At 41.4% G+C, this 22,618-nt stretch overlaps 1 protein-coding gene across 1 annotated transcript; it reads right to left on the reverse strand.

Annotated features, from left to right (window-relative positions):
- Window positions 1-569: 569 nt before the first annotated feature.
- Window positions 570-21,986, reverse strand: LOC111972247 (protein-glutamine gamma-glutamyltransferase K). Its single transcript, XM_023999191.2, has 14 exons — window positions 21,795-21,986; window positions 16,059-16,327; window positions 12,266-12,457; window positions 11,104-11,355; window positions 5,101-5,219; window positions 4,864-4,971; window positions 4,528-4,705; window positions 4,282-4,420; window positions 3,948-4,140; window positions 3,663-3,816; window positions 3,230-3,514; window positions 2,954-3,114; window positions 2,673-2,809; window positions 570-1,884 (listed from the first exon to the last, which is right to left on the reverse strand). The coding sequence occupies exons 2-14, from the start codon at window positions 16,324-16,326 to the stop codon at window positions 1,740-1,742; spliced, it is 2,331 nt and encodes a 776-aa protein (XP_023854959.1). The 5' UTR covers window position 16,327; window positions 21,795-21,986; the 3' UTR covers window positions 570-1,739.
- Between the last annotated feature and the right edge of the window lie 632 nt (window positions 21,987-22,618).

The raw sequence follows: 22,618 nt of genomic DNA on the forward strand, positions 1-22,618 counted from the left end.
CATCTGTGATAATGTAGACTGAGACTGAGTGATTGCGTGTGTGTGACTAATTTAACAATGCTGCTTAATTTTATTTATATAATACAGCCTACTGTGTGAGTTTTGTTGGCAGAGGCTGATTAGCTCAGTGCCAACCACTATAGGCTTTTAAAAAAGTTTTCCTTTTCAAGAGGCTTGACATGTCATGACATGTCATGAGTCATGACTGACAATAAGACCACCATTATAGTATCTTGACTTTATTATGAAGGGGTTGACTTATGACTGCCAATATCATGTGTTTTAATGAACTAATGAATATGAAAAAGGCCAAATAAATGTAGAAAGATGTGATTTGTACATTACAGTTTATGTATGTGTATGAGGGAGTGTGTTCATAATTGTGCATGATGTCAAACTGAACACTTACATCATTAAAATATCAACTCTTTCATAACATGTACCTGGGTAAACCTGTTGCTGTCACTCTACCAATTCTCTCTCTCTATCTCCTCTCTATCTCTCTCACACACACACACACACACACACACACACACACACACACACACACACAGAATAAGGACAAAGTATTGAAGTGGAATTAATTTACTCACATAGTATAAAAAAACGTAAATAGCACACAAATACAATACACTATTAAAACAGTTACAGATTATATGCTGTTTGTGAAAAATGTGTGTAGCTGCCATTTCAGCATTTTTGTCATAAACCTCTACCTTGGGTGCTTCATTTAGTTCAGCTCTAATTGTGTACTTAATATTGAGATGCAGAAGTGCAAAAAAACAGAACATCTGATGTTAATACAAAACCTGGATCCAAAAACCATGGGATGGAGCAGATTTAACTTGACTTCCTAATACTGATTTGTTCATCCAGTTCAAATAGAAAGACTTTTAGACATTCACACTACATGTAGTGTATTTTTTAATTTTACCTTTATTTAACTAGGCAAGTCAGTTAAGAACAAATTCTTATTTTCAATGACGGCCTAGGAACAGTGGGTTAACTGCCTTGTTCAGGGGCAGAACGACAGATTTTTACCTTGTCAGCTCGGGGATTCAATCTTGCAACCTTTCGGTTACTAGTCCAAAGCGCTAACCACTAGGCTACCTGCTGCATAAGCATGAATATGTGTTTCAAAGAACTGATSTCTTAAAATCCATAACAATGTTTATAAGTTAATAATAGCACCAAATTATTTGATAATTGTACAGTGTTAGTTAACACAAAGCCCTTCTAATAAGTGATAAATAATAGCTGAGATAAATCTGATGGTGTCATAGATAGTGTATAATGTTCTGTCAACATAACATGCAACACATTCTGTATAAGGTATTATTGCTGCACTGTACAGTATGCTGAGCAAACATTATTGTTCCCATGTGTCATATAACTAACGGGTGCTCTGTTCAGTAGGTATGCTTCAAGTCCTAATATTAGTCTTGTAAAGGCTGCAACCATTCGTTTAGCCACTTTTCAAGGCACATTATACAGGTCCAATCTGATTTTGAGAGGAAGGAATGGAAACATTTGTGACAACATGACTATTGAAAATGCTTGTCTTGCATGGTGTATGGTTTTCCTGTCTCACAAGCTGTACTTTCGAACATCATAATTGACTCAACAGCAACACCAGCGCTCTGGTAGGGGGAAGAGGAAGGGAGATGATTTCTTCTGACCTCCATAGTGATTATGCCTCAATAGTCAAGCAGACCGAGAGGTCTATGATGTCTGAAGACTTATTTCTCCTTCACGTTGATGTCAGCAACACCATGAACCTGTGTGAGCTGTTTACAGTCCAGTGAAGCCAACAGTTTCCTGGGTCCAGGCAGGGTGGGGACAAAGACCTCCGTCTGAACCACAGTGGCGCGACTGGCCACGTCACTGAGAGATATGATAGAGACACTCAGTATTGCGCTTGTTCAAAACATGAAGGAAGATTGACTACATGCACCACAGATTGACAGAGAGTATAGTGTCATACAGAATTATGTTGTGTTCAGATGAACTCATAGGCATGTTTTGCTGATGTTACACTCAGGGTTGGGGTCAATTTTACAAATTCAATTCTAATTAAATTCTCTCTCCCTGTAAATTCCATTTAAATCGATTCAAATTACAGGTCAGTCTTTGAATTCAGAGATAATTCAAGTCCTCTGAATTACAATGTTAGGTAAGTTCCAAGAATTTAATTCCCAATTCAATGTTATCCCCAACAGTTCCACAAATTCCAATTTGAATTCAATTCCCTCAGGCTTTCAGGCTTCAGACAGTCTAGCTGTACTGGAAATATAGGAATACAGCTTGAAATGATTAAAATCAAATCCTAGGGTCAATTTGTTGAAACTACGTCCATTAATTCCCTTAACTGGGAAATGTAAATATATAGAATTCCAATTCAATTACATTCCAAAGATTAAATGTTTTACAATTCCAATTAAATTCCTATTCAAAAAGTTAAAACAGTATAATTCCAATTCCAATTCCATAATTTCAAGTGTATTCAGTGTAAATTCTCCACTTCATGAGTGAATTCAAGAATTGAATTGGAATTTCAAATGAAATTGGATTTGACCCCAACCCTGGTTACAGGACATTTGTATATGCCCATGTGATGAATGGAGTGACAAAGAGATATGGCAAGCAGAATGTATGTGAACATAGTTTCTCACCCAACAGTGATCTGTCGAACACTCTGCAGGCCCAGCCCCTCTACACGGAACATCACTCCCTTCAGCGTGCATGGCAGAGGGTTGGTGAAGGAGATCTCAGCCGCCATCTTTTCCCCCACCACAGCCTCCCCTACTGGCTAGGAGGGAAAAGTATATGGAAACCTTATCATTACAGAACATCTCTGGATTATGTTGTCAACAGACAGATGGACAGACAGACACAAATATGGATGCTGTGGATGAGACTTATGGAGATATTCATTCATTCTGTTTCTGCTTACCTTAATGATGAGGTCAGGGGTGCGGAGGCGGAAGCTGAACTGAGTTGCCAGAACCTGCTGTGTCTCACTGACCCTGCCCGACAGGGTCAGCATCAGAGCAGCCTGGTCCACAAGCTGGTCCTGGTAGTTCTGGTACTGAAGGATCCACTCCAGGTTCTTCACTGTTAGGAGAGGGAGGCAGGACTAGGGTGAGAAAAACCTGGACATGCAATGAATAACACTGTCTGACTGAACATCACTGATATATGTAACACAAGACATTTCCCAGTGGCTCACCTTCATTGGGTAGCAGCTCCACAGGAATTTGGTCCTTCTTGACAGTAGCCTTGACCACACCAGTGTAGTACATGACTGCCACCTGGCTGTGGAGGTTGATAGTGCGTGGTAGAGAACTAGTGTTGCGCATGACAATGGTCAGTTCTGCATCTCCCCCCATGCGTGGCCCCTCCCCATCCATGGTCACCTCTATGGATACATCCTGAGCGATGGGAGAGGAGTAGATATCTGGTTTGGAGCCATAGCGACTTGCAGTCTCCACAGCAATGCGTTCCTCCTCTGTGCCTGGAGAGAATAACAATAAGAAAAAATAGAATAGATATTAACCTCTGGGTTCTTATACAGGAGTCTGCTTGTATAGGTATGGCAATGAAACTATGATATGCAATGCTACKCAGTGTTTGTTAAWGTTTGCACAGCTATGTGAAGCTACCTTCTGGGTGCTTGTAAAGGTCTGTGATGTCATTGCGTTCATCGGAGCCCACAGCCTTGGTGCTGATACAGTGGCCCACTGCGTTTTTCTCACTGTGGATCTGGGTGAAGGTGCCATCCAGGTTCCTCTGCCAGTAGATCTTATCACTGTTCACCTACAGTACAGGTACAGCAGAGAGAGAGAGGTAGAGATGGTTGAGATGGAGGACATCTGAGACTAGGGGCAAGTGAGGTCATCACTGTGCGTCTGAGAGAAAGGAAGGGAGAAGACACACTAGAGACCCACCTCGGCAAAGACGAATGGTGAGTCATGCTTCAGGAACACTTGTCCGTTACGGATGGCATTGACGGAGGCGGGGCCACAGCGGTATGTGCCCTGACTGGTCTCCTGGGGGGTGGAGTCTACTACCTGCCAGCCGCCATAACCAGGTGGCAAGTCTGGACGAGCCATCCAACAGTCGTTCCACACATGGAAGTTCCTAAAGCAGGAATGGGTTATAATTAGATGTAATCAAGTAAATCCACATTGTATTTACATAAGTGGTGTGTGATGACATGACTAAGATGATGTAGTACTGAATGATACCATGAGTAAGAGAGTATGATTATGTTCTACTCACCAGATGGAGTCAGAGTTGAGGTGATCTATAGACTCCAACTTCTCATCGAAGTACACGTCTGTTGTCAAGGAGACATCTGTATCGTGGGCGGAGTTGAAGTTGGACACACTACGGGAGGGAATGCCCAAACACCTCAACACTGGAAGAGATTGGAGGGTGAGAGGTTAGGGGTCAATGCATAGCAACATGGCACTCAAGTTTCCCTCAGATAAGTCATTTGATTTATCCAAAGACATACAAACACACCTGTGGTGGTGACCCCAGAGAAGACCCAGCACTGGCCATATCTGACCGGTGCGCCTCCGTCCTTATGGTACATATTCAGGATGTCAACACTGCCACTCCAGGATGTAGGGGAAGTCCCGCCCACATAGTTCCCTGACCAGTTCCCCTCCAGGATCCCACCGTCATCTGGGGAGTTGATCTGGGATAAAGGAGAGTACAGGTTCACTTTGGATTCAGTTTAGAGTTGGAATAATGAGGTGCCAGTTTGGTTGGACATTGGTTGGACTTAGAGGCGAGGTTAGAGGTGATACTGTGAAGTTCTAAAGTGWAGGCCCTGTGTTTGCGAGGAGGACTCACCATGGCTGAAATGACTCTCACCACGTTGACAGAGTCTCCCCAGCCTGAGGGGGGGGTCGCACTCTTCTCCAAAGCATAAAGACAGGCATCCAGGATCCCCTTGTCAAACTGAGAAATAGAGAGGGAGACATGAAAGGAGAGAGAGAAGCAGGGGCAATGATAGAAAGATGTTAGTTAGGTCTGTCCTACTCAGGACATTTTCCCATCAACTGACTTATAATCTTCATGTTCCTTCACCTGTCCATAGTTCCACGTTCTTGAACCAATCTGGTTCTCTGTGCCATAGTAGAGCCTTCCAACATCATTCAGGATATACTCGTTCTTCTCATCGCCATTGTCCATGTACACTGTGTCATCTGACGGAGAAGAAGAGAGAGGTTAAATCCAGTTGTTCAAAAGGAAAATAATTCCATTGTGTGATGTCATCAGCCTGAAATGAGGGTGAAGTCTATGGAGAGTCTCTGAGCTTACACTGTTAGAAAATAAACGGTGCTATCTAGAATCTAAAAAGGTTATTCGGCTGTCCCCATAGGAGAACCCTTTGAAGAAACCTTTTTGGTTCCAGGTAGAACCCTTTTGGTCCAGGTAGAACCCTTTTGAGGTCCATGTAGAATCATTTCGACAGAGGGTTCTACCGTTTTGGAACCCTTTTTTCTTAGAGTGTAGGGTTGGCTGAGGACAGGGACAAGCTCTCTTTGTATTATCGGCTATGAAAAGCCAACTGACATTTGCTCCTGAGGTGCTGACTTGTTGCACCCTCGGCAACTACTGTGATTATTATATTTGACCATGCTGGTCATTTATGAACATTTGAACATCTTGGCCATGTTCTGTTATAATCTCCACCCGGCACAGCCAGCAGAGGACTGGCCTCCCCTCATAGCCTGGTTCCTCTCTAGGTTTCTTCGTAGGTTTTGGCCTTTCTAGGGAGTTTTTCCTAGCCACCGTGCTTCTACACCTGCATTGCTTGCTGTTTGGGGTTTTAGGCTGGGTTTCTGTACAGTACTTTGAGATATCAGGTGATGTAAGAAGGGCTATATAAATACAATTGATTTTATTTGTATTAGCTAATTTACTTCTTCCTTGTCTCTCTCTCTCTCTCTCTCTCTCTCTCTCTCAAAGGCAACCTGCCTAAATGACTACAGACTCGTAGCACTCACGTTCGTAGCCATGAAGTGCTTTGAAAGGTTGGTAATGGCTCACATCAACACCATTATCCCAGAAACCCTAGACCCACTCCAATTTGCATACCGCCCAAACAGACCCACAGATAATGCAATCTCTATTGCACTCCACACTGCCCTTTCACACCTGGACAAAAGGAACACTTATGTGAGAATGCTATTCATTGACTACAGCTCAGCGTTCAACACCATAGTACCCTCAAAGCTCATCACTAAGCTAAGGAACCTGGGACTAAACACCACCCTCTGCAACTGGATCCTGGACTTCCTGACGGGCCGCCCCCAGGTGGTAAGGGTAGGTAGCAACACATCGGCCACGCTGATCCTCAACACTGGAGCTCCTCAGGGGTGCATGCTCAGTCCCCTCCTGTACTCCCTGTTCACCCATGGCTGCATGGCCAGGCACGACTCCAACACCATCATTAAGTTTGCAGACGACACAACAGTGGTAGGCCTGATCACCGACAACGATGGGCCTGATCACCGACAACAGCCTATATGGAGGAGGTCAGAGACCTGGCCGGGTGGCGCCAAAATAACAACCTTTCCCTCAACGTAACCAAGACTAAGGAGATGATTGTAGACTACAGGAAAAGGAGGAACGAGCACACCCCCATTCTCATCGACGGGGCTGTAGTGGAGCAGGTTGAGAGCTTCAAGTTCCTTGGTGTCCACATCAACAACAAACTAGAGTGGTCCAAACACACCAAGACAGTCGTGAAGAGGACACAACAAAACCTATTCCCCCTCAAGAAACTAAAAAGATTTCACATGGGTCTTGAGATCCTGCAACATCGAGAGCATCCTGACGGGTTGCATCAATGCCTGGTACGGCAATTACTCGACCTCTAAGCTAAGCTGCCTGCCATCCAGGACCTCTACACCAGGCGGTGTCAGAGGAAGGCCCTAAAAATTGTCAAAGACTCCAGCCACCCCAGTCATAGACTGTTCTCTCTACTACCGCATGGCAAGCAAGCGGTACCGGAGTGCCAAGTCTAGGACAAAAAGGCAGTTTTTACCCCCAAGCCATAAGACTCCTGAACAGGTAATCAAATGGCTACCCGGACTATTTGCATTTTGTGCCCCCCCCCAACCCCTCTTTTACGCTGCTGCTACTCTCTGTTTATCATATATGCATAGTCACTTTAACTATACATTCATGTACATACTACCTCAATTGGGCCAACCAACCAGTGCTCCGGCACATTGGCTAACCGGGCTATCTGCAATGTGTCCCGCCAACCACCCCCCACCAACCCCTCTTTTACACTACTGCTACTCTCTGTTCATCATATATGCATAGTCACTTCAACCATATCTACATGTACARACTACCTCAATCAGCCTGACTAACCGGTGTCTGTATGTAGCCTCACTACTTTTATAGCCTCGCTACTGTATATAGCCTGTCTTTTTACTGTTGTTTTATTTCTTTACTTACCTATTGTTCACCTAATACCTTTTTTTGCACTGTTGGTTAGAGCCTGTAAGTAAGCATTTCACTGTAAGGTGCACACCTGTTGTATTCGGCCACGTGACAAATAAACTTTGATTTGATTTGATCAATTCAATTCAATTCAAGGGGCTTTATTGGCATGGGAAACATATGTTAACTTTGCCAAAGCAAGTGGAGTAGATAATATACAAAAGTGAAAAAAACTATAAAAATTAACAGTAAACATTACACTCACAGAAGTTCCAAAGAATAAAGACATTACAAATGTCATATTATGTATATATACAGTGTTGTAACGATGTACAAATGGTTAAAGTACAAAAGGTAAAATAAATAAGCATAAATATGGGTTGTATTTACAATGGTGTTTGTTCTTCACTGGTTGACCTTTTCTTGTGGCAACATGTCACAAATCTCTCTGCTGTGARGGCACACTGGTATTTCACCCAGTTGATATGGGAGTTTATCAGGTTTGTTTTCGAATTCTTTGTGGATCTGTGTAATCTGAGGGAAATATGTGCCTCTAATATGGTCATACATTGGGCAGGAGGTTAGAAAGTGCAGCTCAGTTTCCACCTCATTTTGTGGGCAGTGTGCACATAGCCTGTCTTCTCTTGTGAGCCAGGTCTGCCTACGGCGGCCTTTCTCAATAGCAAGGCTATGCTCACTGAGTCTGTACATAGTCAAAGCTTTCCTTAAGTTTGGGTCAGTCACAGATATTCTGCCACTGTGTACTCTCTGTTTAGGGCCAAATAGCATTCTAGTTTGCTCTGTTTTTTTGTTTATTCTTTCCAATGTGTCAAGTAATTATCATTTTTTTTAATGATTTGGTTGGATCTAATTCTGTTGCTGTCCTGGGGCTCTGTGGGGTGTGTTTGTGAACAGAGCCCCAGGACCAGCTTGCTTAGGGGACTCTTCTCCAGGTTCATCTCTCTGTAGGTAATGGATTGCTTATGGAAGGTTTGGGAATCGCTTCCAAGTAGACTATGGTTGTAGAATTTAACGGCTCTTTTCTGGATTTTGATCATTAGCGGGTATCGGCCTAATTCTGCTCTGCATGCATTATTTGGTGTTCTACATTGTACACGGATGATATTTTTGCAGAATTCTGCATGCAGAGTCTCAATTTGGTGTTTGTCCCATTTTGTGAATTCTTGGTTGGTGAGCGGACCCCAGACCTTACAACCATAAAGGACAATGGGTTCTATAACTGATTCAAGTATTTTTAGCCAGATCCTAATTGGTACGTCGAATTTTATGTTCCGTTTGATGGCATAGAATGCCCTTCTTGCCTTGTCTCTCAGATCGTTCACAGCTTTGTGGAAGTATAGTTATTTGTGTGCTCTAGGGCAACAGTGTCTAGATGGAATTTGTATTTGTGGTCCTGGCGACTGGACCTTTTTTGAAACACCATTATTTTGGTCTTACTGAGATTTACTGTCAGGGCCCAGGTCTGGCAGAATCTGTGCAGAAGATCTAGGTGCTGCTGTAGGCCCTCCTTGGTTGGTGACAGAAGCACCAGATCATCAGCAAACAGTAGACATTTGACTTCAGATTCTAGTAGGGTGAGGCCAGGTGCTGCAGACTTTTCTAGTGCCCTCGCCAATTCGTTGATATATATGTTGAAGAGGGTGGGGCTTAAGCTGCATCCCTGTCTCACCCCACGGCCCTGTGGGAAGAAATGTGTGTGTTTTTTGCCTATTTTAACCACTCACTTGTTGTTTGTGTGCATGGATTTTATAATGTCGTATGTTTTTCCCCCAACATCCCTTTCCATCAATTTGTATAGTAGACCCTCATGCCAAATTGAGTTGAAGGCTTTTTAAAAAATAAACAAAGAATGAGAAGACTTTGCCTTTGTTTTGGTTTGTTTGTTTGCAATTTGGGTGTGCAGCGTAAATACGTGGTCTGTTGTAAGACAATTTGGTTAAAAGCCAATTTGACATTTGCTCAGTACATTGTTTTCACTGAGGAAATGTACGAGTCTGCTGTTAATGATAATGCAGAGGATTTTCCCAAGGTTGCTGTTGACACATATCCCACGGTAGTTATTGGGGTCAAATTTGTCTCCACTTTTGTGGATTGGGGTGATCAGTCCTTGGTTCCAAATATTGGGGAAGATGCCAGAGCTAAGGATGATGTTAAAGAATTTTAGTATAGCCAACTGGAATTTGTTGTCTGTATATTTGATAATTTCTTTGAGGATACCATCAACACCACAGGCCTTTTTGGGTTGGAGGGTTTTTATTTTGTCCTGTAGTTCATTCAAGGTAATTGGAGAATCCAGTGGGTTCTAGTTGTCTTTAATAGTTGATTCTAAGATTTTAATTTGATCATGTATATGTTTTTGCTGTTTGTTCTTTGTTATAGAGCCAATAAGATTGGAGAAGTGGTTTATCCATACATCTTCATTTTGGATAGATCATTATTTGTGTTGTTTGTTCAGTGTTTTCAAATTTTCCCAGAAGTGGTTAGAGTCTATGGATTCTTCAATTACATTGAGCTGATTTCTGACGTGCTGCTCCTTCTTTTTCCGTTGTGTATTTCTGTATTGTTTTAGTGATTCACCATAGTGAAGGCATAGACTCAGGTTTTCTGGGTCTCTATGTTTTTGGTTGGACAGGTTTCTCAATTTCTTTCTTAGATTTTTTCATTCTTCATCAAACCATTTGTCATTGTTGTTCATTTTCTTCGGTTTTCTATTTGAGATTTTTCGATTGAGATAGGGAAGTTGAGAGGTCAAATATACTGTTAATATTTTCTACTGCCAAGTTTACACCTTCACATTTACAGTGGAACATTTTGTCCAGAAAGTTGTCTAAAAGGGATTAAATTTGTTGTTACCTAATTGTTTTTTGGTAGGTTTCCAAACTACATTCCTTCCATCTATAGCATTTCTTAATATTACTCAGTTCCTTTGGCTTTGATGCCTCATGATTGAGTATTGCTCTGTTCAAGTAGACTATGATTTTGCTGTGGTCTGATAGGGGTGTCAGTGGGCTGACTATGAACGCTCTGAGAGACTCTGGGTTGAGGCCAGTGATAAAGTAGTCTACAGTACTACTGCCAAGAGATGAGCTATAGGTGTACCTACCATTGGAGTCCCCTCGAAGCCTACCATTAACTATGTACATACCCAGCGTGCGACAGAGCTGCAGGAGTTGTGACCCGTTTTTGTTGTTATGTTGTCATAGTTGTGCCTAGGTGGGCATATGGGGGAGGGAATGCTGTCACCTCCAGGCAGGTGTTTGTCCACCTGTGTACTGTGGGTGTCAGGTTCTTGTCCAATTCTGGAATTTAGGTTGCCACAGACTAGTACATGTCCCTGGGCCTGGAAATTATTGATTTCCCCCTCCAGGATGGAGAAGCTGTCTTCATTAAAGTATGGGGATTCTAGTGGGGGATATAGGTAGCACAAAGGAGGACTTTTTTTCTTTCTTTCTTTCTTTCTCTCTCTCTCTCTCTCTCTCTCTCTCTCTCTCTCTCTCTCTCTCTCTCTCTCTCTCTCTCTCTCTCTCTCTCTCTCTCTCTCTCTCTCTCTCTTCTCTCTCTCTCTCTCTCTTCTCTCTCTCTCTCTCTCTCTCTCTCTCTCTCTCTCACCTTTACACCAGGGGTTAAACAGCATGCAGATGTCATTCCCAGGGTCATGTGTAGATGTGGCCTCCCCCTTTGGGCTTTGCGTTGCCACGGTGAGCTGGTATCGGCCAATCACGGCTGTGGGTGGGGAGTTGATGGACAGCTTGAGCCTGTTGCCGTCCCGTTGCACAATCTTGGCCTCCCAACGGTCATCCTCCAGCTCCTCAACCAATGGAATGATGACATGGGTGCCCTTTGCCACTGTAGGCAAAGGTCCTATCCCAGACAGACACACACAAATATTACTCAGTATCATAAGAACAAAATATGTTAAAATTCTGTCGTGCAATTTCTCTTACTCCTATTTTAGCTGAATTTTTCTGTCATGAAAAAAATTACATGATGTTGGTTGTTGGCAACACTGACAAAAATATGTATTTCATTTGGTAATAAAACACATGCTGATTCATAATCTGTAGTTAGTTATTAACGGCATCAAGAAATTCCTTCCTAAAAGAGTTCTATGTCAGATTGGTGACTGCACCCAAGGTGTTAACAGGGTGTGTTTGAGACAACAAGCTGAGCAACATTCTCATCCTCAAACACACACGCACACACAGACACATCTACAATCCACCCGCAGTACACTCATTCTGCAGTTCCATACAGTATCTGTCCTGAATGTTGATTTGCTGCTTGTCTATTAATACATATCTCTCATTCAGTACACACTCATATTCAATGAATCTCTAAGATAAATATTACAATCTACAAGCTGAAAGTGCATGGTGAAATGAGTTGGTTGGTGGCGAAGCTGTTTATGGTAGGAATGAATTGTCAGTGGAAAGAGGGGATTTTGCAGGACTGTGAGAGAGGCAGGCTCCTGTAAAACACTGGAGGCTTGCCACAAACCACATGCATGACTCCAGTTACCATGGTGATAATCACCAAAATATGGTGCAGGCACAGGGCCGTTCCAAGACACAAGCGCACTGACACACAAGCTCATTCCAATAAACAAAAACACACAACCAACTAGTTACTCTGTCAGTTCCCATGATTGGTTATAAAGGGCTTACTGTTATCATGTGCACTTGTTAGCCCTAGGTCTTCCCATCAGGGGAACAAGGGAGGACATTTTTGAGTCATTGTAACCCTTCATGATTCAGCAGAATGTCTCACTGACCTGTCCTAAGCTCCAGGTGGAGTTTGTCCGTGTTGGAATTGTAAGGTCGCGAGAGGTCAAGCCACATCATGAAGATCTGACCCCTGCGGATGATGAGGCCATCACCGTAGTAACGGTCTGTGTGATGCTCCATGCGGTTCTGACCTTTCTTTTTTTTCATCAGGTCTATGGACCGCACCATCAACAACAGCTCTGAGACAACAGGAAGAGAGGGAAGTTCATATTAAAGTCAACCATTCTGTCACAAATGTCACAATGTCTTGCGTAGTAACAATGAAATACAGTGCTCACATTTTGCTGTCTTGAAATTAAATCTAAAAAAGGATTAAATTCGTTTTTTTCTTACAGATCTACACAACCTTCTCCACTTTCTTTAAGTGAAAGAAAATTATCTAAAATGTTCCAAATGAATAATACATGTAAAAAAAGATTACGTTGTTATGATTGCATATGTTTTCACACCCCAGAGTTAATACACTGAACAAAAATATAAACACAACATGCAACTATTAAAAGATTTTACTGAGTTACAATTCATATAAGGAAATCAGTCAATTGAAATACATTCATTCAGCCATAACATGTGGATTTCACATGACTGGGAATACAGATATGCATCTGTTGGTCACAGATGGCTTATTAAAAAATGTAGGGGCATGGATCAGAAAACCAGTCAGTATCTGGTGTGACCATTTGCCTCAGGCAGTGTGGCACATCTCCTTCACATAGAGTTGATCAGGCTGTTGATTGTGGCCTGTGGAGTGGTGTCCAACTCCTCTTCAATGGCTGTGCGAAGTTGCTGGGTATTAGTGGGAACTTGAACACGCTGCTGTTCACGTCGATCCAGAACATCCCAAACATGTTCAATGGGTGACATGTCTTGTGACTCTACAGGCCATGGAAGAACTGAGACATTTTCAGCATCCAGGAATTGTGTACAGATCCTTGCGACATGGGGCCGTGCATTATCATGCTGAAACATGGGGTGATAGTGGAGGATGAATGGGATGACAATGAACTTTAGGATCTCGTCATGGTATCTCTGTGCATTCAAATTGCCATTGATAAACTGCAATTGTGTTTGTTGTCCGTAGCTTATTCCTGCCCATACCATAACCCCACCGCCACTATGGGGCACTCTGTTCACAATGTTGACATCAGCAAACCGCTCGCCCACATGATGCCATACAGGCTGTCTGCCGTCTGCCCGGTACAATTGAAACCGGAATAAATCCGTAAAGAACACACTTCACCAGCGTGCTACTGGCCATTGAAGGTGAGAATTTTCCCACTGAAGTCGGTTACGACGCCGAACTGCAGTCAGGTCAAGACCCTGATAAGGACAACGAGCACGCAGATGAGCTTTCCTGAGACGGTTTCTGACAGTTTGTGCAGAAATTCTTCGGTTGTGCAAACCTACAGTTTCATCAGCTGTCCTGGTGGCTTATCTCAGACCATCCCGCAGGTGAAGAAGCCAGATTTGGGTGTCCTGGGCTGGCGTGGTTACATGTGGTCTGCGGTTGTGAGGCCGGTTGGAAGTACTGCCAAATTCTCTAAAACGACGTTGGAGGCGGCTTATGGTAGAGAAATTAACATTGAATTCTCTGGAAAAATCTCTGGTGAACATTCCTGCAGTCAGCATGGCAATTACACACTCCCTCAAAACTTGAGACATCTGTGGCATTGTGTTGTGTGTATGGAAAATGTCTGGGATCTTTTATTTCAAGATTCTACCAACTTTGCACAGCTGTTAGGTCAACATTGTGGTAGCCTTGATTACAACACGATGTTATATTTATGCACCAAATGGTTGTTTTATGAAATAGAGTAAGGTTCTTAGAACTCTCTCTCTCCCTTTCTGAGTTAACTGAGAGGAGTCTTTTGCAGCTTGGGCTGGCAACTGATTAAGTGATGGCTTGGTGATAAAAAACCTACAGCTGGCATTCCATAGATCAGATGTGGTGGGTGTCACCGAGATAGAGATAGCCTGGAGGAACAAAACAGGCCTCAGTATTCCTAATTATCCTGGCATCTGGGAGACAACACCAGAGGCAGATGACCAGAGGATGAACCCAAAGTGACTTATGGTGCCCCACAATCTATATGGGAGGGGTGGAACCAAGCATTCTTGGTATCAGCTATGTAAACTGATCATTGCCTGTAAAGGGTAGGCTCTCGGCTCAACAGTCAAGACTGTTGGGTCGACGGATTCATTATTTTAATAATTAATCGATATTGAATAAAGATGATTGTTTGAAGAAATGACAAAGTCTCTCTCATTTGAATACAATATTCCACCACAACATATGTCCATTGTCTTTGGCACAATTGCTCAAGCCCAGTAAATTTGATTGAGAATAATTCAAGGACATCAATATTCAAACTCTGTCTCTGATTTTCAAGCTAATTTAAGTCAGGAACGAGACTGGACCACTCATGGAAACTCAGCACCTCTTGGAAAGCCATTCTGGTGTGTCATTGGCATTAAAATGTGAGTAATTGTACCACTGAAAAAGAAAACTCTATCCCAGGGTTAGGTTTTCAGTAGACTGTGGTGAGTTTTCCTCTGACTTTTTTTTCTCCTGGGCTTAGCTCCTTTCATATTTATTTTTGATCCTGACAAACTCGCCAGTCCCTGCCGGTGACAAGCATACCCATAACATGATGGTGCCATCACAATACTTGAAAATACAGAGGTTTTTACTTTGTGTTGTGTTGTATTGAATTTGATCCAAACCTGTATTTTTTTATTTAGGCCAAAAGTTAATTTATTTTTCCTGTTGTCTTGGAGTATTACTTAATGGCCTTGTTGCAAACAGAATAGAGTGGATATTTAAACACAGGATTCCTTCTTTCACTTTGTCACACAGGCCAGTAATTTGGATCCTTACAGAAAAACCATATGATTTCACACATGGAAAATCACATGACCCCACATGAAATTTAATGTGAAATCATGTGAAAACATGTATTTTTGGAACACTTCACATGTGATCACATGTTTTCACATGTGTAGTTTCATGTTATCACATGTTGCTTTACATGTTGTCACATGCTATCATATTAACTAAGATCACAGATCATGTTTTTTTCCATAAGGGGAGTGAATGCAATGTTCTTGATCCTCTGTATTTTTAATTAGTGTGGTGGCAGCATCATGTGATGGGCATGCTTGTCACCGGCAGGGACTGCAGAGTTTGTCAGGATCAAAATAAATATGAATGGAGAAAAGCCCATGTAAAAAGTTACAGAAAAAAAGTCTTCTGAAAACCTAACCCTGGGTAAGAGTTGTATTTTTTAGTGGGACAATTCCACAAATGTTAATGCCAAATAGACACCAAAATGGCTTTCCAAGAGGTGGTGAGTGTTCCTGAATGGTCCAGTCTCAGTCCTGACTTAAATCTGCTTGAAAATCAGAGACAGGGTTTGAATATTGCTGCCCACAATTTTAATGAGCTTGAGCAATTTTGACAAAAACAATGGATATATGTTGCGCTATGAGTTGTGAAAGGTTGGTAGCATCTTATTAAAAATTATTCACAGCTGTAATGGCTGCCAAAGGTACTTCCACCAAGTATTAACTCTGGGGTGTGAAGACATACGCAATCAATACATCTTAATTTTTTTAAACTTTCACTTTGAAAATGTGGAGTAGGTTGTGTAGATAGGTAGGAAGGAAATCCAATTGAAGCCCTTTTTAGATTTAATTTTTAAGGCAGCAAAATGTAAAGACTGCAAGGGGTGTGTAGACTTTCACTAGCGACTGTATGGTATTTTTAAAAGTATAAATTACCTTCAAGGTTACTTCCATTAGTGACTGGCTTGTCACCATTCCCCACAAGCTTGTCTGCATCATCGTTCCCTGTGACAACCTTATCTGCGATGTCATCATCTTTGCTCGGTCTCTGACAGCAACAAGGACAGATCTTACGTAACCATTGTCGACACCCCCCTTCTTCCGTGTTCTTCTCTGGCTCCTCATCTTTCCCCAATCCCAGTGTGACTGATGGGAAGCGACCAACTGTAGACGTGTTTCTGACTGATGGTGTTTCCACAGGCATCCTGAGAAACAAAAGAAAACAGAGAGTGGCATGTATTGTTGTCACTTTGCGTGTGCTTAGAATTCTATCCTCAATCCAGATCCATCCAATAACTTTTTGAACAATAGTCATTATAATTGGCCAATGTGCATCCCAAATCGAATGTAGTCCTCTCATCTAATGAGTGAATTAAAGCTATGCTATACTCATTACTTGTGATCACATCAATATATTAATACCCCTCCTAACTCTCCTATTATGTGTCCAGTCTCTCCCATAAACTCCTCTTCTTCTTCCACTCTCTTTTATCCAAGTCCTTTTAATTTCATTCCCCCCACCACACACGCACACACACAATTGTCATACTTGAGTAAAAGTAAAGATACTTTAATAGAAAATTACTCAAGTAAAGTACATTATTTTCTATAGAAATGTAGTGAAGTAAAAGTAAAAGTTGTCAAAAATATAAATAGTAAAGTACCCATACCCCAAAACACTGTAGTACTTTAAAGTATTATTACTTCTGTACTTTACGCCACTGGTAATAATCATCTTTGTAGATTCCTTTCCAGTAACTTCTTAAGTCCTACTGAAAGCCTTTCCCATAATCTATCTGCATTCCTACTTTGCACTGACTGTTACTACACAGTGACAGAGCAGAGTCTCAATAAGGAAACACTGCAAGGTCCAATGTAGCCCTTTTTATCTCAATATCAAATCATTTCTGTGTAACAATTTACCCTTGCCTACAATTTCCGCGGCCCCGCTGATATCTAATTGTCATAATACAGAAATCCCCGTCAAAATCCATCTGTTTAAGATAGAGATATGTATTTTTTCCATGGGCTGCGTGTCAATCCCGCATCTACGGTGAAAGGTGGCAGAGCTAGTGCAATGCTTGTCAGACCATGAGACATCCCAAAAATCAGTCTTCTCAGGAAAACATCTGTAGTGTCCGAACGGTTTGTTCTACAAACTACACTGAACAAAAATATAAACGTAAGATGTAATGTGTTGGTCCCATGTTTCATCAGCTGAAATAAAAGATCCCAGAATTTTTCCAGATCCACAAAAAGCTTATTTCTCTCACATTTTGTGCACAAATTTGTTTACATCCCTGTTAGTGAGCATTACTGATTTGCCAAGATAATCCATCTACCTGACAGGTGTCGAATATCAAGAAGCTGATTAAACAGCATGATCATTACAAAGGTGCGCCTTGTGCTGGGGACAATAAAAGGCCACTTTAAAATGTGCAGTTTTGTCACAAAACAATTTCACAGTATTATTCCAACCTCATAGTGTGGAAATACACATAAAAAGCACAGGGCCTTTAAAGTCGCCCGACCACCTCATTACTTATGTACATGCTAATGAGGAGAATCAAAGAAAGGAGTGGAGAGATTGAGGCTAAGTTATAGACGGAGAGAGAAAGGAATGTTTCTTCATCGTCAATGTTAAACCTAACCCTTGTGACCTCAGACTTAAGAACAACCATGGGAGGGAGAGAGTGTAAAAACATTCCACTGACTGAGTTCAAGATAGAAATTGCGCAACTGCTGAGATGTGTGAACAAGTGGAATAGTGAGATATGTGAACAGTCTAACTAAAATTGGAAATGCCTAAATAGTGCAAATATAACTGACACTTGCTGCCTACACATAAATAAATGCACATACCGTACATTCACAAACACGATATGCATGCAATATATTCACACACACACACACACACACACACACACACACACACACACACACACACACACACACACACACACACACACACACACACACACACACACACACACACACACACACACACACACACACACACACACATTAACCATCAGACACACGGACACACACTCATATACAGGTAACTGCCAAAATAAAGGAAACACCAACAAAAAGTGTCTTAATAGGGTGTTGGGCCACCATGAGCCAGAACAGCTTCAATGTGCCTTGACATAGATTCTACAAGTGTCTGGAACTCTATAGGAGGGATGCGACACCATTTTTCCATGAGACATTTCATCGTTTAGTGTTATGTTGGTGGTGGAATATGCTGTCTCAGGCGCCACTCCAGAATCTCCCATAAGTGTTCAATTGGGTTGAGATCTGGTGACTTACGCGGCCATGGCATATGATTTACAGCATTTTCATGCTCATCAAACCACTCATGAAACATCTTTGCCAACATCTTAAACCAGGTCAGCTTTGAAAGAATATGCTCTCCATCTTATCTGCCAGGATTGAAAGTGCTGCACGTGAATGTGAGCATGTTTCAGTAGCCTGTGTATTAGGCATGGCTAGACTTTGACTGATACATAATGTACACGGTTGAAGCCTGTTTCTGATACTACTGTGTTAAAGCAGTCTTCCATGACCTGAACACCTTGCCTAGTAGACTTGATTACATACAGCAGTCACTGTTGATAGGGTTTGCCCTCAGGTTTGGATACAGCTAGTCTATGGTGGATGTAGTGTAGTAGATGTATGTATGTATTTATATTGTAGACGTATGTATTTAAATGAGATGAGGGTTAAAATAGTCATACTGTATAGGTCAAGTAATGTAGGCTGGTGAGGTGTATCCGTGTGAGTGAACTCATGCCTATAAGTGCTCAAATTATTTGTTTTCTTTGTTATTACTTTTCTGATATAATACTGCAGAAACAGGCTTAACAAAGGAGGATGTAAATAAGGCAGGTCTCAAAATAACAGACCAATCCATTATAATGACATGCAGGCACGAAATCATACAATAAGGGCACACAAAATAATCTAGTTTATTACCACACCCTATTATACTTTCTTTCTTGTGTCCTTTTCCTTAGTCACACCCTTTCTGTTCTGTGAAAATCTGTCTGTCTATTATTTGAATTACAATGTTTTTCAATGTAGACAAATAGATTTCTTATAACGTTGCAGGTTTATTTTATCTGGTTAACTGTTTGACAGCTGTTACAATTTTATTGACCTTGAATTATTATTATTTTTATTTTTTTACACCCTTATTTTACCAGGTAAGTTGACTGAGAACGCGTTCTCATTTACAGCAACGACCTGAGGAATAGTTACAGGGGAAGGAAGAGGGATGAATGAGCTAATTGGAAGTTGGGGATGATTAGGTGGCCATGATGGTATGAGGTCTAGATTGCAATTTAGCCAGGACACCGGGGTTAACACCCTATTCTTATAATAAGTGCCAAGGGATCTTTAGTGACCACAGAGAGTCAGGACACCTGTTTAATGTCCCACCCGAAAGACAGCACCATACACATGTCCCCAATCACTGCCCTGTTCCATTGGGATCTCCTTAGACCAGAGGAAAGACTACCTTCTACTGGCCCTCCAACACCACTTCCAGCAGCATCTGGTCTCCCATCCAGGGATCGACCAGGACCGACCCTGCTTAGCTTCAGCCAGCAGTAGGATGCAGGGCCACTAATTGATTGTCCAAACAAATTAGTTCAATGGTGTATGTTACTTTGTCAGCAGCCAATTGGCTAATCCTGCCGGTTCACGCTGGGTTCTAAAAAAGTGTTCTAACTATCAACAGTAATGACGCCGCTGACGGAAGTGGAGTCACTGCTTAGTTCATGCAGCACTTCTTAATAAACAAAGGAATGTTTGGCGGGAAAGAGGGGCCAAGCACCAAGAGTTATGCCAATTTTCGCCATCTATATGGGAGGTGTGAATTGCAGGATATTACCACGTTCCATGTGCTCAGGTAGAAACCATAGTCTAGTTGATACATCAGGTATTCTTATGTGGGTGAGTCAACTTCTTTGAAGGACATTGTTTTACATAATTTAATACATGTTATTGTGCTCCATTTCAGGTAAACTTTATTACAAGAAACAAAACATTTTATAATTTTGACACTACAGGAAATAGGTTGACTCCTATGTTAAGCAACGTCAGTCATGGCTACTTTGGTTGGCAACAGCCTTGGGCTATCGTAGTCTTGACTGTAGAAAAACAGGAATCWCTGAWGTTTTTTGGGGGTAGCTGTACTATTTACTACTACTCCTTTACTATTTATATTTTTGACAGCTTTAACTTCACCACATTCCTAAATAAAATAATGCAGTTTTTACTCCATACACCCAAAAGTCCCTGACACCCAAAAGTACTCGTTAGATTTTGAATGCTTAGCAGGACAGGAAAATAGTCCAATTCATGCAATTATCAAGAAAACATCCCTGGTCATCCCTACTGCCTCTGATCAGGCAGACTCACGAATGCTTTGTTTGTAAATTACTGTATGTCTGAGTTTTGGAGAGTGCTATCAGTAAATGTACAAAAAACAAGAAAGTTGTGCCATTTGGTTTGCTTAATATAAGGAATTTGAAATGATTTGTACTTTTACTTTGATACTTAAGTATATTTTAAAAACCAAATACTTTTAGACTTTTACTCAAGTAGGATTTTACTGGATGACTTTCACGTCTAAAGGTACACATCTCCATCTGGCTTCTGGGGGTCACCTTATTTTTTAATTGTAAAGATTATTTTAAAAACATTCTATCACTCAAATATCATTGCTTTAAAATCAGTGCACCCACGAGCACTCTCTCGCAGTCTTTCTCTCTCTCCATCAATTTCACAAAATAGATAATACTTTTCAAGATATATATACTGTATATATATACTGTATTCATGTTTTTTTATTTTTTTAAAAATTGCAAACATTTCTAAAAACTTGTTTCCACTTTGTCATTATGGGMTATTGTGTGTAGATTGCGGAGGAATTGTTATTTATTTAATCCATTTTAGAATAAGGCTGTAACGTAACAAAATGTGGAAAAGGTCAAGGGGTCTGAATGCTTTCCGAAGGCACTGTATGCATCTTATTATATTTCAAAATTAAAATCTTGTTTGCTAGTCTATACTTGTAATTTTGTAGGCCGCATGTACTGCACCAGAATCGAATGTTCTCTCCCAGCTTTATCATGGTTTGAACGAGGTGCCTAATTCCAGTCCATATAATACAGTATAATACAATGGAGTAATACAATTCACAAAAGATTAGCATACTGGAGTTTGTTTCACTTGTTTACCCAAGAGAGCCTATAGCTAGCTACATCTATGGGCTTTTATGTTTTTCAGTCTTGTGTAATGTGCAGTATCTTATATATCATAGGCCTATATTGGATAACGGCACAATCATTTGGGCTTGGGCTCATTAAATGCCTTTAATGTAGGGCTCATAAAATGTATTTAATGTATGGCTCATCAGGCTCAGGTAGCATCAGGCTTGAACATTTGATCAAAGCTCTAATCAAATCCAAACATAGGCCTATTTATATGCTTTATATGCTTTTGAATGACACTTCCAGGGTTAGCCTGGAGAAAAGTGATTTATTCTCGGGATGGAACATTTATAAATCAACTGTAAAATATTCAACCCTAATGATAATTAAATTACATCAATGAATGAATCAAGATGTCAATTATAGGCATTTATAGATATTCACTTACTTTGTAATCTATGTGTTGAGTTCTCCGATGGGTAAAAGTGTTTGTTGAATCACCTGGCAGCCCTTGTCTGACTAAACAGTCAGGTAAGCAGGTTCAAAATAATATTGCCCTGGTATGCGGTGCGCGTCTTCTCTTCTTCACAGATTATGCGGTCTTCACACTGTGTTCACGCTGTGAAGTACTGTTAGTATATCGTCTTTGAGAGACCTTTTAAACTCAAGATTGTGAGGCAGTAGACACACCCTCCTCCCCACCTCATAAGGGGAGGAAAAGTCATGTAATCTTTACACACAGGGGATCCGTCATGAGACTGCTCACATGAATGCAGTAGTTGAACCAGTCAGGCTTCCATGCAGAAACTCTACCACTGTGCTGTCTAAACAAGTCAAGAAAAAGGATTCTAAACCTACAGTACACACACACACACACACACACACACACACACACACACACACCACACACCACACACACACACACACACACACACACACACACACACACACACACACACACACACACACACACACACACACACACAGCACGCACACACACACACACACACACACACACACTAAGCACAAATAATGAGACATCTACTTGTGATGTCACTCTCACTCTCATATGAGCCCTTAGAGCGCCATTTCCCATAAATCTTGTGTCTGCAAAGGAGAAAGTTGCCTCTGAGTAAGTTCAAACAAACCTCTCCAAACACAGAGCAGTCATTAGGACATGATCTGTAATTACAGTGCAGTCTAAAGATATGTAACACACACCGCCTGTCATACGGTATCCACATTTGCCTGTATTAAACTCTGAAGAATCAA

Source organism: Salvelinus sp. IW2-2015, linkage group LG13 (assembly GCF_002910315.2).
Source record: "Salvelinus sp. IW2-2015 linkage group LG13, ASM291031v2, whole genome shotgun sequence".
In the NCBI taxonomy this organism is placed as follows: domain Eukaryota; kingdom Metazoa; phylum Chordata; class Actinopteri; order Salmoniformes; family Salmonidae; genus Salvelinus; species Salvelinus sp. IW2-2015.